Consider the following 14,195-nt stretch of genomic DNA (forward strand, 5'->3'; position numbering starts at 1 on the left):
CATGTCACCCGTTGTGTCCTGATGGTGGTCAGGTAATGAAAACAAGTAAAGATATTAACCGTTGCCACCGAAAATGGTCGAACCAAGATGCAGAATAAGCGCAGTGATTGGTGAGCTCCATGTATGCGCAATCTGATAGACACAAGAGGCATGAGTGGAGCGATTGTCAGCGGGTGGAAGCGACAGAGTGGTGAGCAAATATCTCATTTTTTTCAAAAATACTCCATCTCATGCTTTTGCTATCAGGGGGAAATTTGATTTAATAGCTTTGTTACACCTGTGAATTATTAACCTATCAAGTTCGATTCCAAAAACCTGTAGCGTTACGACACCGTGTAAGCAACAGGCCTGGCAACTTGTCTTGGGAGCAGAGAGACTAAAGGACATGTAACTGTACCCCTGAGGATGCAGCAATTTGTTAAATTCCCTCCTGTGTTTTACAGGTTCAAGGTGGGGACTTTCCCCACTTGCTTATTTACGGCCCTTCTGGTGCTGGAAAGAAGACCAGAATAATGTGCACGCTCAGGGAGCTGTATGGCTCAGGAGTGGAAAAACTGCGAATAGAACACCAGAGTTTTACGGTAAGGGCATGCTAGAACTTTCAGGTGTTTGTCATTGTGCCACTCACCAATTCTTGTCTATTTTGGGGGAGAGGGGTTGTGTAAATGTATGCTACAGTACTGTTCAAGCCGTGTGCTATGTAGCTTCGCTTTGTTTTCCACCATTGAGATATTGGCATATGTACAGTATTTAGTAAAAATGTTGAATGGTCAGGTTAACTCAAGCCATGCCAAATCCAGCAAAAATGTGATTTACACTAACCTCAAGAGTTAGGGCCGTCAAAAGGAAATATGTCCATCTCATGAACAAACTTGAGAGTGTAGTCACAATTTATAAACATAGAAAAGTTTTAGTGTAATTTTTACACTCTTAATCAAGATAGATATGCTTATTCTCTGTCGTAACTTTTTCATTCACCAGACTCCATCCAAAAAGAAGATTGAGGTGTCGACCATAGCCAGTAATTACCACATAGAGGTGAACCCAAGGTAAGATAAGTTAACGAAACAAAATGGACCATGGTCTTTGTTCAATCTATGTCAGACTTGCCCGGGTTTGTTTCTACTTGAAAATGCACTCTAGCAAACTGGTGCAAGTAAAGAAAACCGGTTATCGGAGAATGCACCCTTGTTAACTTTGCCAGACATTTGACTATTTTTTTTTTCCTTTTGGTGTTTGTCATTTCAGCGATGCTGGTATTTACGACCGGGTTGTCATCCAAGAACTTCTCAAGACAGTGGCACAGACACAGCAGCTGGACTCTTCTGCACAGAAAGACTTCAAAGGTAAACGGAGGAGGAAGCTTTCACAGCAGAACTCGTTATCATTTCACCTGCAGTCCCTCGTTAGGATATGCTTATGTATTGCAATCTACACTACAGTGATTATAACCTCCATTGGGCAAACATGGAAAGAATTTGAAAACCAAACTGTACATTTTGGAGCACTCCTACTCAGTGGAATGATGCGTGAACAAGATGATGGCATTTCATGGGATCATTTCAAAATCTCGATGCCATCTGTGAATGAGCCATTGATGTCCAATTCTGCATCTTACTGCTTCAAATTTCAAACATCAACTTCAAGTTTCTCTTACAAATTTCAGTTGTTCTACTGACGGAAGTGGACAGATTGACCAAAGATGCACAGCACGCTCTGAGGCGTACCATGGAGAAGTACTCGGCGACCTGCCGGCTCATTCTGTGTGCCAACTCCACGAGCAAAGTCATCCCGGCTATCCGCAGCCGTTGTCTTGGAATACGGGTACCAGCGCCCTCTATTGACGAGGTAAGTCCTTTTCAACCCTCGGCGTTTTGAAGAGGATATATCCAACAAGCCAGGTGGTCAAGACAATGCATTTCCTGCATTTGTAAGTGGGGAGGTCATGGGTTCGAATCCCACCTGAGCAAGTTCTTGAACTTGTTCTCACAGGTTCTTGGCTTGTACTGAATATGCAGTGCTAACCAAATAAGAGAAAAACCCAGCATTTCAAACCAGTTTTGTACCCTGTGTTGCATGTTGCTGTCTGAATAGTAAACCAAAGACATTTTGTCATGTTTTTGATCATGTGGATTCCGCAAGTTTCATACTTGTTTTGATTTTTTTTTTTTGTTGGAATCTTGTAATGATTGCAAAGAATGAAGTGATCGGAAAAATCATCTCCAATTAAACCAAGTGTAGGTGTAATTTGAGGAACAAATGATTTTCATAATTTCGATTTTGTTGCACACCCCACTAGAAATCTCTGCAATCATTGCACATGATAATCAGATTTATTCAAGCCTGAGTTTGCATTGACACACTTTTTCCTTCAGATTTGTCAGATTCTTCAGGTTGTTTGTAAGAAGGAAGGTCTCTCTCTGCCCGCCCAGCTCGGCAAACGCATCGCTGAGAAATCTGACCGGAACCTGCGACGGGCATTGCTGATGTGCGAAGCCTGCAAAGTACAGCAGTAAGTAGAGTGTCAAATATGAATATTTCTTCAGTACATACATTGCCCCTATCCTCATTCACCCTCATATCACGTGGATTCAGATTTTGGACTTTCATCATTAGAGTTTGTGTTCCAGCAGGGAGTACCTAAACATTATTGGACAGTCCCAGATGTGTTCTTACAAATAGGAGAGGGACCATCGCTGAGACCTCTCTTTCTCTGATTGCATGTGAATGCCATTCCTTAGACTGCTGTATCTTTTCCGTACTTGCTGATCTACTCAGCACACGATACCATCTGATCAGCTGACCAAACCCTTTAGCTGATGCCTGTTGTCCTTGTGAGCAAACATGTTTCCCTGTCTCAAGTTTATTGTTGTAGTTAACATACCAATTCCTTCTGTGTTTGTATATTGAGCCCAACGCATTGATTGCAGAGACACCGTCACACATTAATAGACTGCAGATGCTAACCTTGTTATTCAGTCGAGTGTACATAGAACCAGCAAACCAACATACCTTCCAGCGTGAGGTATGGCGGTGCACATGTAGGCTAAACCACGTTTCAATGACTTGATTGCCACAAGTCCAGTTAAAACCGTGCGAATCCATTTCCCTGGATTTGCTTTTACGTGTGACCAACCATCCAGGAGAAACATCATAGAAATTCCTCGCGGACATTGTGACGAGAAACTTGAAATTTTTAGAATGCTGTGAGAAGACTCACTCAGAATGTGGTCGTTTGAAAATATATTTGGGTTTGTAACTGGCGCATTGCGATATACGTCTTGGGCTTCCCTGCCTGGCCAACTGTTAGAGGACAAAGACAAGCTCTTTATCAAGCAAAGTGACAGTCTATCATTGATTATGATTCACAAATCATGTAAGTCAAAGTTGCTCATGATATTATAAAATGGACATTAAATTTCAGTTACTTTTTCCTAGTGAATTTAGGGCTGTGTTTTTGGTCAACCCTTTAGCAATTGCACACATACCCATGATTAAGTCACTCTCTTACCTGTATATATATAAAAGAGTCTCTTTTAAAAGTAATATTGTGGGTAGGACTCTTTGTGCAAATTCCATGACCACCACAAAACTGAGGTTTATGTGACATTGCTCTGAGGAGGAGCAAACTAAGATCAGGATGTAGCAGGTCTTTTTTTCAGTCATTGAATGTACCTACATGTAGTTTTCTATTTGTAGATCGAATGCATCATTTAACTGACCTTGTGGCTACACTCTTTATCAGCTGTATACGTTTTGTTTATGATGTTGAGCTCATTGCGAGCTGCTTTTTAGCAGTTAACAAAACAAACAAGTGATGTTATGAAATCAAACGCCGTCCCCCCCCATAAACCCAAGGCAACTTAAACATGGCACACTTTCATATCTACTCGTTCATAGATATCCCTTCAGCGAGACACAGGAGATACCGGTGCCAGACTGGGAAGTATTCCTGCGAGAGACGGCCAATGCCATCGTCAATGAACAGACCCCGCAGCGCCTCTTGGAGGTCAGGGGTCAGCTCTATGAACTCCTGACCCACTGCATTCCGCCGGATGTCATCATGAAGGTAAGTGTGGAGTTGTGGTTGCCTTGACTGAATTGGTGTCTGTCCACCACATCAACTTGCTCACAGGGGTGACCGATTTGTACACTTGGATTTGTACTCATCTGAAGTTAAGTTCTTCTGCATGAAATACATGAAAATGTATTGACGGGTTTCTGTCATTCAGCCTCCTATATTCAATTCAAGATAGTTTGTACCTTAAATGTCCTTAATAATGGACCACAAATTACTACAGGAACTCAAATAAGTGTGTGTTTTGGGGAGAGGGGTATGGCATATCAAGGGGATAGGGGAGGGAAATTGTTCAGGAAGTTGATAAATCTCGTCTGTGGTCTAAGCACAGCTGATCAACATGCTACAGTTTCCTTTCACGTGTTCTTGATAAAAAGAGCTGCAGATTTATTTCACTGTCAGCATCTTGTCTCTGGTTAATTTCTACTGCGTTTGTTTACAAGCTTCAAAGCATTTCTGTCAGGAATATTCTGGAATCTAACACTGAAATAAACCCAGTGGCATATCATTAGCACTAAGGTGTCTTTAAACTAATCCAAAGAGGCACCAAAACTGAGATGACACCGCCCTCACACGCATTGAGGAATTCCCAACACCTTACTGGTCCAAGAAGGATGTAGTGCACCCATACAACCTGTCCACAAGTATTGTGCCACCACAGTAATGCCTACATAGCAGCATGGTTGATCTTCGGTCACATCCCAATCTTATCTTAGGAGCTAGGTCTAGGCCTCCCCCAGCTGACAACAGAAAGCACTTCATAAAGCAACCTTTCACCCATAGTCTTAACATCAAGTGGCTCATAGGTTCTTTTTTCTTTCCTTCCCGTCTCCCCCGTCATCACTTCAGGGTCTCTTAAAGGAGCTGATCAGCAACTGTGATGGGCAGCTCAAGTCAGAGATCACCCAGGTGGCCGCCTTCTATGAGCATCGTCTGCAGCTGGGCTCCAAACCCATCTATCACCTGGAGGCCTTTGTGGTCAAGTTTATGAGCATCTACAAGCGCTTCTTGGAGGAAGGTTTTGACGACATGGCATTCTGAAAAGGCTGAGACAGGATCCGTGCCCCCAGACATCAAGTAATTGTAATTGTGGAATTTTGCACAGGAAAAGGATTTGTTTCGCAAAGTTCAGGTTAACCAGCCAAAATCCTATATACGTGTAGTATATTACAAAACGGACTGGTGGTCTACAGATTTTGACTCGGCATGTTAATTGCTAAGAAATATTTTCCACCTTACCAGCTCTTTGAAGTTGGACCCAGACTGTAAGAAGGCTTATCTGAGAAATGTGGGCAGCGCAAAACACTTTCTTGGCCAATAAGTTCAACCCTATTTCAGTTCATTTTGATGGAGACTTGGTATCATCATGACGCTTCTTAAATTTATGACTGAAAAGCATGCCAAGTTACAAATCACATGGCTAGATTGCTGGCCCCAAGAAGGAACTCTCTTATTATCTTATCTTATTCCTTTTGTTTCTCAAGTTTGTCATCCGGCAGCCTGTGTTACAGCAAAAAGCTTTTTTTTTTCTCGTTCTTTTTTTCCCTGAATGTATCACAGTGAAATTGATAACAATGGCTTTTAATTGTAAGTCAAGGTAGCATTTGATCACCAGTTTTCACACTGGGAGTGTAAATGCAAACGTAACTGTACAGTTTACTTGCTTCATTAAATAAAGATATGAAGAATGTGCAGCCAAAGTGAAATAGTTCCACTGTGAAATCTTCAGCGTTCTTCCTGTGAAGCTTTCCCTTCGAACAGAGAGATGTTGTGTCTCTCGACCTTGTACTCTAACCTCTAATAGTCGCTGTATGTTTAGGCATCCAGTGGCAAGCTTACCGGTAGTTGTGTTATTAACATGCATTGTTGGCCAGCAGTGGTTACTCTTTTGTGCAGATGCCCCTTTGAATTTCCAGCTTTCTAAGACTGGAAGTCTGTTGGGGATTCTATTGGGCCAAACAGATTAAGGGTTAAACACTTCCTGCCGGGTGGAATTTGAATGTGCGGGATGAGTTCCCCGGGCAATTTTCAAGATTTCCTGTTTTCAAAATTCTTCAAGAATTCATAACTTTATGTACTGGACGTTTACATCCACATAAATGACTGTCTGGTGGCTACAGGTAACCTCCATTGACGCCCGAGTATTACAGCCAGGCCTGCCGCCCAGTAAAAAGCGCCCAGATTGTGTGGTGTTGCATAATTTCCTTTAAGTTTCCGAAATTGGCCCAGTGCATTGCTGAATGGCAGTTGCGTCTTTTCAAATGTTGCCGGATTAGCGTACAGCAGTACTGTATCGCTCATTGCTGGAGCACTTTTGTCTGCACTGATAATCCATGGGTGCTGAGTGCCGCAAACAGTTGTATACTGTTTCAAAGTAATGACGGATTACCTCTGCTAATGCCAGCTGAAAAATGATGGTAATTCCCAGCAGTGGGTCTTTTGTTTCAAGTACCCGTTTTTGTTACAAGGCCAAGCTCCTTTGTCCGATTTTGGGCAGCCCGGCTATGTGTACAAACCCAAGGAGTCCGGTACCAGAACCCCCGGCACCGAGTGGTTAAAAGTAAGCAAACTAACATGCACATTCCAACACCCACTGTCCCAACAACACGTACAGAACACAAGGCCAACTCACAATCAAGTCTATCAACGGTTCACTTTTATTGACAAATTTTTATCCAACATCCATCTTTGAATAAATTCTGAATACCCCAGCTTTCTGTATCACCAAAACAGCACCTTGTCTTTTAGAACTTGGCTATTTACAATGAAAAGAAAAAAGAAAAGTGGTTTAAAATATATATGTCCGGTATATATAGTCTTGAGATCTTCTTTGGAAATTGTTACTCATATGTACATCATTGAAGAGTGCTTGGTATTTTCATCAAAACTCACTCAGGCAATGATCCATTGTCATTGCCAAATTATGCATATTCCTTGCCGTCATAGTCTTACATATACATATCAGCAGATTTCTCATGTGCATACATATGAACAATTGAATCATCTTTTTTTTTCTCTCTCCCTTTTTTCCCATCTTTAATACAAAAAAGTTCATACTATCCTTCCTTTAATCTCGTTCTCAGCATATATCCCCTGACACTTCTAGGTAAACCTTGAAATGAAGGGATTTGAAAGTGCACACTGGGAATCGTGCAAAGGCAGACCTTCACAGAAGAACAATGAAACCTACAGTAATAGTGTTTCATTACGCTCCATGCTGATTGGGCAAATATTAAGAAGAAACAAGCTGCAATTATTAAATGTCCCAGTATAAACTGTCTGGTAGCCATCATGAAAATGACAGGAAAGATTATCATGTTGGAATAATTTGTCATTGATTATCCAACTCATCACGCATCTTTACACTCACTTAAAGGATTTCTGCTAAGCGGTACATTCATCATTATTCAGACACACAAAAAAATTAAGACTTAAACTGTGGAACCAGAAAACCAGAACCACCAAGAAAAACAGAACAAAACAGGTGTCTTGTGCAACAGGTTCACACACCATTTTAGACACATTCAGAAGGATGGCCGCACAGTAAATAAAATAAAATGAACTGCTACCAATGACCATGTTCCCTTCATTCATACATTCTAATCACAGCTTTAAATAAAAAAAATTCCGCCAGGTATTACTTTTGTACACAAAAATGGGTATTTTCCTAATATGTATTTGTAAACCCTTTTGCAGTCGATTCATTCAGCCACACACTAGTTAAACCATGGAGAAAGGACACTGAAGGAGTTACAACTCTGGCGCATCAAAGTGCTCGATCATTGCCTCCCGGTGAGACGAACAAAAGTAAACATTCCAAAAATGCCTGATTACTGCCAGCAGCTTAGCGGGACAAGCGGGGCCAGTAATATCCTAGCAATATTTGTGGTGTTTTCTGTGCCATTAAATACAACTTTCCCCAGTGACCAGGAAACGAAAAGAAAAAATATATTACATTCGATTTACTTTTGCCGTTGTGAAGAATTTTTTACAAATTTTGATGCCCTCTTCAATTGTCTATGTTTGTAATTTTATTTTTTCACTCAAAAACATCAGTTTTCAAAGTCTTTGTACGAGTTTGGCTAAGACTGGCCAACATGTTTACCACCACAGGAAAGTTAAGTTCACGGAAAACAAAAAGCCCTATGTCATCACAAGGAGTGATCATGAGGTCTCATAAAATACCTTTTTGTATAAATCCCGTAATAAAAATGATTCAAATAAAACACAGAATCTTATAAACAACTTGGCTAGTCATTCCCAAAACTGCAGAAGAAAGCGTTCAATACCGGCAATGACTATGCATGAACCCTAAGGGCACACAGCCTAATACAAGCAACTGCGCAATCATTAAATTTGATGTTTTCAGGTCATACCAAGCACCATCGATGGCATGAATATTCAACTTCCTATACTGCAGTACACAATGTTTTAAGATGCAGTTTATCAACGAAAAATTGCGGCGATGATCATAGAGTACAAAAGGGCTTATGGTTGTGAAACAGGTGGTGCATAGCAAGCATTCGCTGGGCTCTGGATATGGACATATCGGGCATGCCAGAAAGGGGTAATTTGCCAGATGTTATAGCCCGAGCAGTTCAAACTCCTTCTGCGTCCTTCCTCCATGGTTAAACCCTCAACTGACCGGACAGCATGCAAGAACCTTTGGTACACATCTCACAACTGCCATATGGGGGGGGGTCCTACAGAATTTCAATTCATGATCAACTTATCGAGAAGGACTCTTGTCGCATGAAAGACGACATGTTTGGTGTGTATTGTGGACTCAGTTCTGGAACAGAAGATGGTTGCTATGTGACCTCACACATGACACTGCATGCTAATTCCTTTTCGTCCAAATGCACACAAATTCCTGTCTCATGCAACTGCATGGTATTTACATCATCGAATGTGGCTAAATTGTAAGTTGGTGCATTGTTACGAACACAGCGACGAAGTTTTAATGACTCACTGTAAATCTTGAAAAGGTACTAATAAAATACAATTGTTCAAATAAAGAGTAATTTGAAACTAAACCCCGTTTCTTTTTCAATCTGTGGCCAGATTATTGCAAGTTTTACAGGCTTGCCATGAACGATTCATGAAGTGGCCCTTGAATATCAAAGATTTTCTCTGACAAGTAATGAAAGCCATAATACTGACGACACATCGCACTGGCTTCATACTAATATACGTCAAAGAAGGAATGTAAGTTGAAAATAAGCTGACTAGATATCTTAAAAATGTAACAACACTGAGCTTGGGCATTCGAATCGGGGCAGTACACAAGAAATTAAAAAAAAAACCTTGTTTAAATCAACCAAATCAAGGCCACCAAATTTTTGTTTCAAACTTACTGAAACCAGTTACACTGGCCTACTCTATGTTGTATTTTTCAAAAAAAGATGTTCGCAGTTTCAAAGAAGATTAACTTGATAACTTTTTACGAAGGCACTTTGGCCACCTGTTGGCCAAGAAAATAGAGCACACTCTTGAAATAGAAATCCTTTGGATAGGTTTACAATTACATGAAAATGTCTAGCACCGGCAAAAACCCTGTTCAGAAAATCAGTATGAATATAGAAAAAGCATTGAGGCAATTGAAAGCTTTCATTGTTGAAAACTTGTGTGCTTTTTTTAACATGAACACTAAAGACCCCACTGGTATAAAGTGCAGACATTTATGACACAACCCATGGTTTATTTCTTGTATGAAATGCTTGCTATGTCCATGCTAAAACCATCCATGCAATGAAGTTTTCTGCGACACACTTTCTGTGCAACTGAATTTTTTTTAAAGTATGAAAACAATTTGACATCCTTTTTGGGAGTAAGTGTATTCAAAATGTGCATGTTTTTAATTCACTTGACACTGCGCATTCATTTCTGGACAACAGAGAGTGCTGTTGGTGTCATGTCAAACCAGGGAAGACATTGCTCATTTGAAAGGTTCTTATAGGTTTATTGCCATGTACTCGAACACCAATGCCTCACCGATTTCAAACACCCCCCCTTTCCAAATTCAAGCATATTGTTTTTGTTTGAACAAATTAATGCAACATAAAGGTTTTCTGTCCAGGATGACATCACAGTTGTGCTCATGAATATGGACATTGCATAAGCATATACATCCCAAATGCACCAAAATACTTTTAAAAATGTAGCAAACAAAACTAGCAAATAAGCTTAATTGAAAAACACAGGTGCCTTGTTACGGATCACAGAAAAAAACAAACAAACATACTGCACTGCATGGACACCTTTGACAGACATTCCAGAATTTGCCCACCACACATATGTATCCATTCCAGACTTAAGGGATGGTGACTTCCACGCACAAACTGCAGGGTCATTTGGATCCAAAGTTGATCTTGCTAAATTAAAGTAACCAGGAAAAAATGCCGACATGTAAAGGAACCAGTCTGACGCAATTCACTTTCACCAGCTATGACCCTTCCTTTCCTGATGTAACAGATGTACAGTGCATGCGGGACTGTTTAGTGCTTTGGGTTGTAAATATGGAGTGCAAATGCACTCTCCTGAATAGTATCTCTCACTGAGGATCTTACAACAGACAGCACAGCTCTCTCATCGGGGTGGTGCACCTGAATACTCCTTTCTTGAGCAATTAGAAAAAGACATCTACATAGTCTGGATATGTGTCTTGGCTTTGCATACAGTACAAAAAGTGCAACAAGTTTTTTTGAGATTAAACGTATGAAAAAGATTACAGGCCGAACTACTGACAGTAGTTAAGCACCTATGAAAGCTGATGTCTTAGTATTTCCAATCAACCTGTTCACATTGTTTAGTTAAGTGTTAGGATTGTTTTTTGAAGAGTTCTGAAAAACTCTTGTCACTGTCCGGTTTGTGTACGTGGAGGCATTGTCAACTGTTGCATGAGTCCCATGGATGACGGATCCATGACTGGAGACAGGGCTTGAATCTGGTAGGGGTAGTCTGCATTAGACACCGAATCAGTGCCAGCAGATCCGGCTTGCGACAGGGTGTTAGGGGAGCTCTGGTTATGCGACGACGGGGACACTGGCGACAGACGGGGGCCGGCTTGTAAGGTTGCAGGGGAGGCTAGCCGGGAGGAGTCAAGGTTGCCTGTCAGGCCCGGGCCCAGGCCTGAGCTCATCCGGGCCATGCTCAGGCTGGGCGTGGTGATGGCCGGTGCAGTGAGGCGGGGCGTACTGAAACCAGAGGGCGACGAGGAATCCGGGTGAACCATGGGGAGCACTGCAGAAGGCTGTGCTTGTCCTGCTGCCAGAAAGCCCAGCGAGGAGGAGGGCATCATCTGCCCGGACTGGAATAGGAGCTGGCTCTGCAGATGTTGCTGTTCCTGGTGTCGCTGTCTTAGTTTCTGTTCTTGGTCATGCTGTTGTTGCTGATGCTGTTGCTGCTGATTTTGTAAAATCAATATTAATATCAGAAATTCATATCTGTCTTACCATTTTGTTCATTTTTAGTTTATTTTGAAAAACACTTCAGGCCACATCTATGTGCTTTGTACTGCGCAGTGAGGCACAGAATGTAACAGTGCCCATGGAATGGAACCTCAGTGGTTCTACATGCCTACATAATGATAGTGATTGCTTAGTATAAGGGTTGGTGTCCACAAACTATGATTCAAAATTTCACAAGACAGGGAAAGTGTTTAAAAGCAGTGAGTAGTTTTATCATTTCTTTAAAATCAACCACGGGGCATGCTCATAACAGAAATGGGTAACCTGTCTGAGATGAATCTGTTTAAAAAAATGCCCCATATTTTAAAGAAATGTAGCTTCTCAGAAAAGTTTTATACAATGCTTCAACTACTTGTTACCAACTGAAAGTAAAAAACTCACAGAGCCCTCCAACATCTGGGGGAAGAAAGATACCGTGTACTGCGCTCCCATTGCTTGCATTGATGAGTGTGCTGAAACCGATGGGTCTGCTGCCAGACCAGAACTCTCTGGCACCAAGGTGCTGCTCGTACTCGGCATGCTCGGCTGGGCTTGAGATGCTATAAAGAAATTGAGCTTCAAACTTCAGAGGCAAAGCAGAGAAGACACTACCGAAAGGGTCGGTTGACATCGTGAAATACCGGCAACCAAAAGCATGTACATATTCACCAGCAGCACGTTTGAAAGCAGGTTAAGGAGCATGACCAGCCAAAATAAACAAAAACACAATGTTGCTAATGTCCAACTCTAAATAGTCTTGCAAGAAGTGGGTGCACTGTTGTTGACTGCAGCAATAGACGAATGACAGTGATGCATAGAGCAATTAATGCATGTATGTCTTATGGCAAGGTACATGTAGGATATCCGCAGGACCAATACTACACGCCAACTGCGAGACTTTGGACAAATTCTAAAGTGAATTTTTTGGGGGGAACCACCTCAAATTTCCATCAATGTCTGACGATAAACCAGACCCTGCAAATCTAGGGTACCTACTACATGTAACATTCCTCCCGGTACCAAATAATGAACACACACCCATGCCGTGACTGGGCTCTTAAGTGCTGCAGCTGGAAGCATGCCAAATAGTGCAGTGTGCTTGCTTCTTATACCTCTTCTCATTGCGACAACTCTTAAAGCCATTGGGGCTCACATCCATGTACATGTAGTGTGCATTTTTCTGTACTTACTAGAGTGGACTGGCATCAGTAGTCTTTACAGAATGATCTCATCATTGACCCTTTTTGAGTGCCAGGCTTTCAATGGGCTGAAGTTGCGCGAGGTTTAGATAAGATGACTACTGTTTCTTTTGCATTTTTTTTTTATTTTTCTGATTTTCTTTCCTGGTCCCAGGTTTAACACGATGAAAACTTGCAAGTAGATAGAAGGGTTTGTGCATCCAAAGGGTGTTGACAGTATCTACATGTAAATCTGTGCATCCAAAATTCTGTACACAACCCAGGTAGTGAAGAAGTTGTGTAGACCTGGTATATGTCTTCCTTGCTAAAACACAGGTTAGAGTCATTTGAGGGTTACACTTACATGTGTCTGTGATGAAAGAGAGAGGTACCACTTTTATGTATATTTTTGTTTTTTACAGCATTATCTGCCTAGCCAGACCCTTTGTGATTTTTCATTGTCACAGAATCTTAATAACAAACTGTCCTCAGAGAGCGTGTGCCTTGCATGCTCTGTTACTAGGCTGTAGGCATGTGATACCAACGTCAAAACTGTAAGGCCTCTGTGCTTATTAAATATACTGTACATAGGGTTAATGCCACGGGTGAACTAACTTATATAATACGGTATATTTGCTTTACTGTGCTTCACTAAAAGCAAGCGGTGCAGCTGGTAGTAGACATTGACAGGCTGATCAGTTGGCATGCCACGAACCTGCCTCCATGGCCTGGTGACTCAGTATTTGGTCAACGAGGCTTTCATCCATGGTGACATTTGTGTCAGCTTGCAAAACATCTATTCATGGCAATAAAGTGTCAGTGTAAAATACAGTGGAGGAAAGAAAAAAACCGGCTGTGACAATTTAAGGCTGCATCTGAATCTCTTGTCTAGAGCTAGGTCTAGGTCTTTGCTCCTTTGGAAATGCATGGAGACGCGTAGACGATAGACCTAGCCATAGCTCTGGAAGCCCGTTTCGGACACGGCCTAAGCACACAGAGCTGTCTTTCCACTTGGAAGTAACCACAGAATTGATCAACTCCTACAGAGCAATACTGTAGCAGAGCCGTTTCAAACTTGTGTCAACATTTCCAGTTTTTTTACTGAGGGGGGCTGTACAAATATAAAAGGGATATATCCACATGTGTATACACATATCCCTGACACAATTTGACCCTTGAGTAATAAGGCAAAGGTTGAGAGGTCACGACTTAAAGATTGGACTGCAACGAAGTAGCTACTTCCACTTCTGTGTCAGTTTAGGAGTCTCCTCTGAAACTGTCTTGTAATTTTTCACCAGCTTATGCTAGCCTCAAAACACCTTTTCATTTCATACTCCCCGTGAATGTACAATTCCTCTGGCTTCATCTCTGAGACACTCGGGTTTTTTTCCTCCCAAATCTGGGGCTTCATTTCCATCTTCTGCTTTATCTCGTGATCACAGCAAATTTCAGAGATTTACCAAGAGAAACAGGTGAAGATACTCCAAAGCC

General features: G+C 41.6%; 2 protein-coding genes across 11 annotated transcripts in view; one reads left to right on the forward strand and one right to left on the reverse strand.

Annotated features, from left to right (window-relative positions):
• rfc3 (replication factor C subunit 3) overlaps window positions 1–14,195 on the forward strand; it is a 43,014-nt gene that overhangs the window by 1,151 nt on the left and 27,668 nt on the right. The window contains exons 2-8 of one of the 2 annotated variants that reach the window (XM_022235933.2): window positions 444–581; window positions 982–1,049; window positions 1,249–1,346; window positions 1,667–1,848; window positions 2,376–2,512; window positions 3,901–4,069; window positions 4,928–5,778. In XM_022235933.2, the coding sequence (XP_022091625.2) occupies window positions 444–581; window positions 982–1,049; window positions 1,249–1,346; window positions 1,667–1,848; window positions 2,376–2,512; window positions 3,901–4,069; window positions 4,928–5,119 (984 nt within the window). In that variant the 3' untranslated portion in view covers window positions 5,120–5,778. Of the gene's footprint in view, window positions 1–443; window positions 582–981; window positions 1,050–1,248; window positions 1,347–1,666; window positions 1,849–2,375; window positions 2,513–3,900; window positions 4,070–4,927; window positions 5,779–14,195 lie in introns of those variants that run through there. The other variant, XM_087132437.1, reaches the window with a different exon arrangement.
• The window catches only part of LOC110979766 (uncharacterized), a 36,102-nt gene continuing 28,624 nt past the window's right edge, over window positions 6,718–14,195 (reverse strand). For 7 of the 9 annotated variants that reach the window (XM_087132431.1, XM_087132433.1, XM_022235820.2 and 4 more), the window contains 3 exons: window positions 13,420–13,500; window positions 11,929–12,086; window positions 6,718–11,483 (listed from right to left, as the gene is read on the reverse strand). In XM_087132431.1, coding sequence (XP_086988557.1) covers window positions 10,935–11,483; window positions 11,929–12,086; window positions 13,420–13,500 — 788 coding nt within the window. In that variant the 3' untranslated portion in view covers window positions 6,718–10,934. The remainder of the gene's footprint in view (window positions 11,484–11,928; window positions 12,087–13,419; window positions 13,501–14,195) is intronic. The other 2 variants (XM_087132432.1, XM_087132436.1) reach the window with 2 other exon arrangements.

The sequence above is a fragment of the Acanthaster planci genome, linkage group LG02 (genome assembly GCF_054643075.1).
Source record: "Acanthaster planci isolate LZ-2023a linkage group LG02, COTS_SCS, whole genome shotgun sequence".
NCBI lineage: Eukaryota > Metazoa > Echinodermata > Asteroidea > Valvatida > Acanthasteridae > Acanthaster > Acanthaster planci.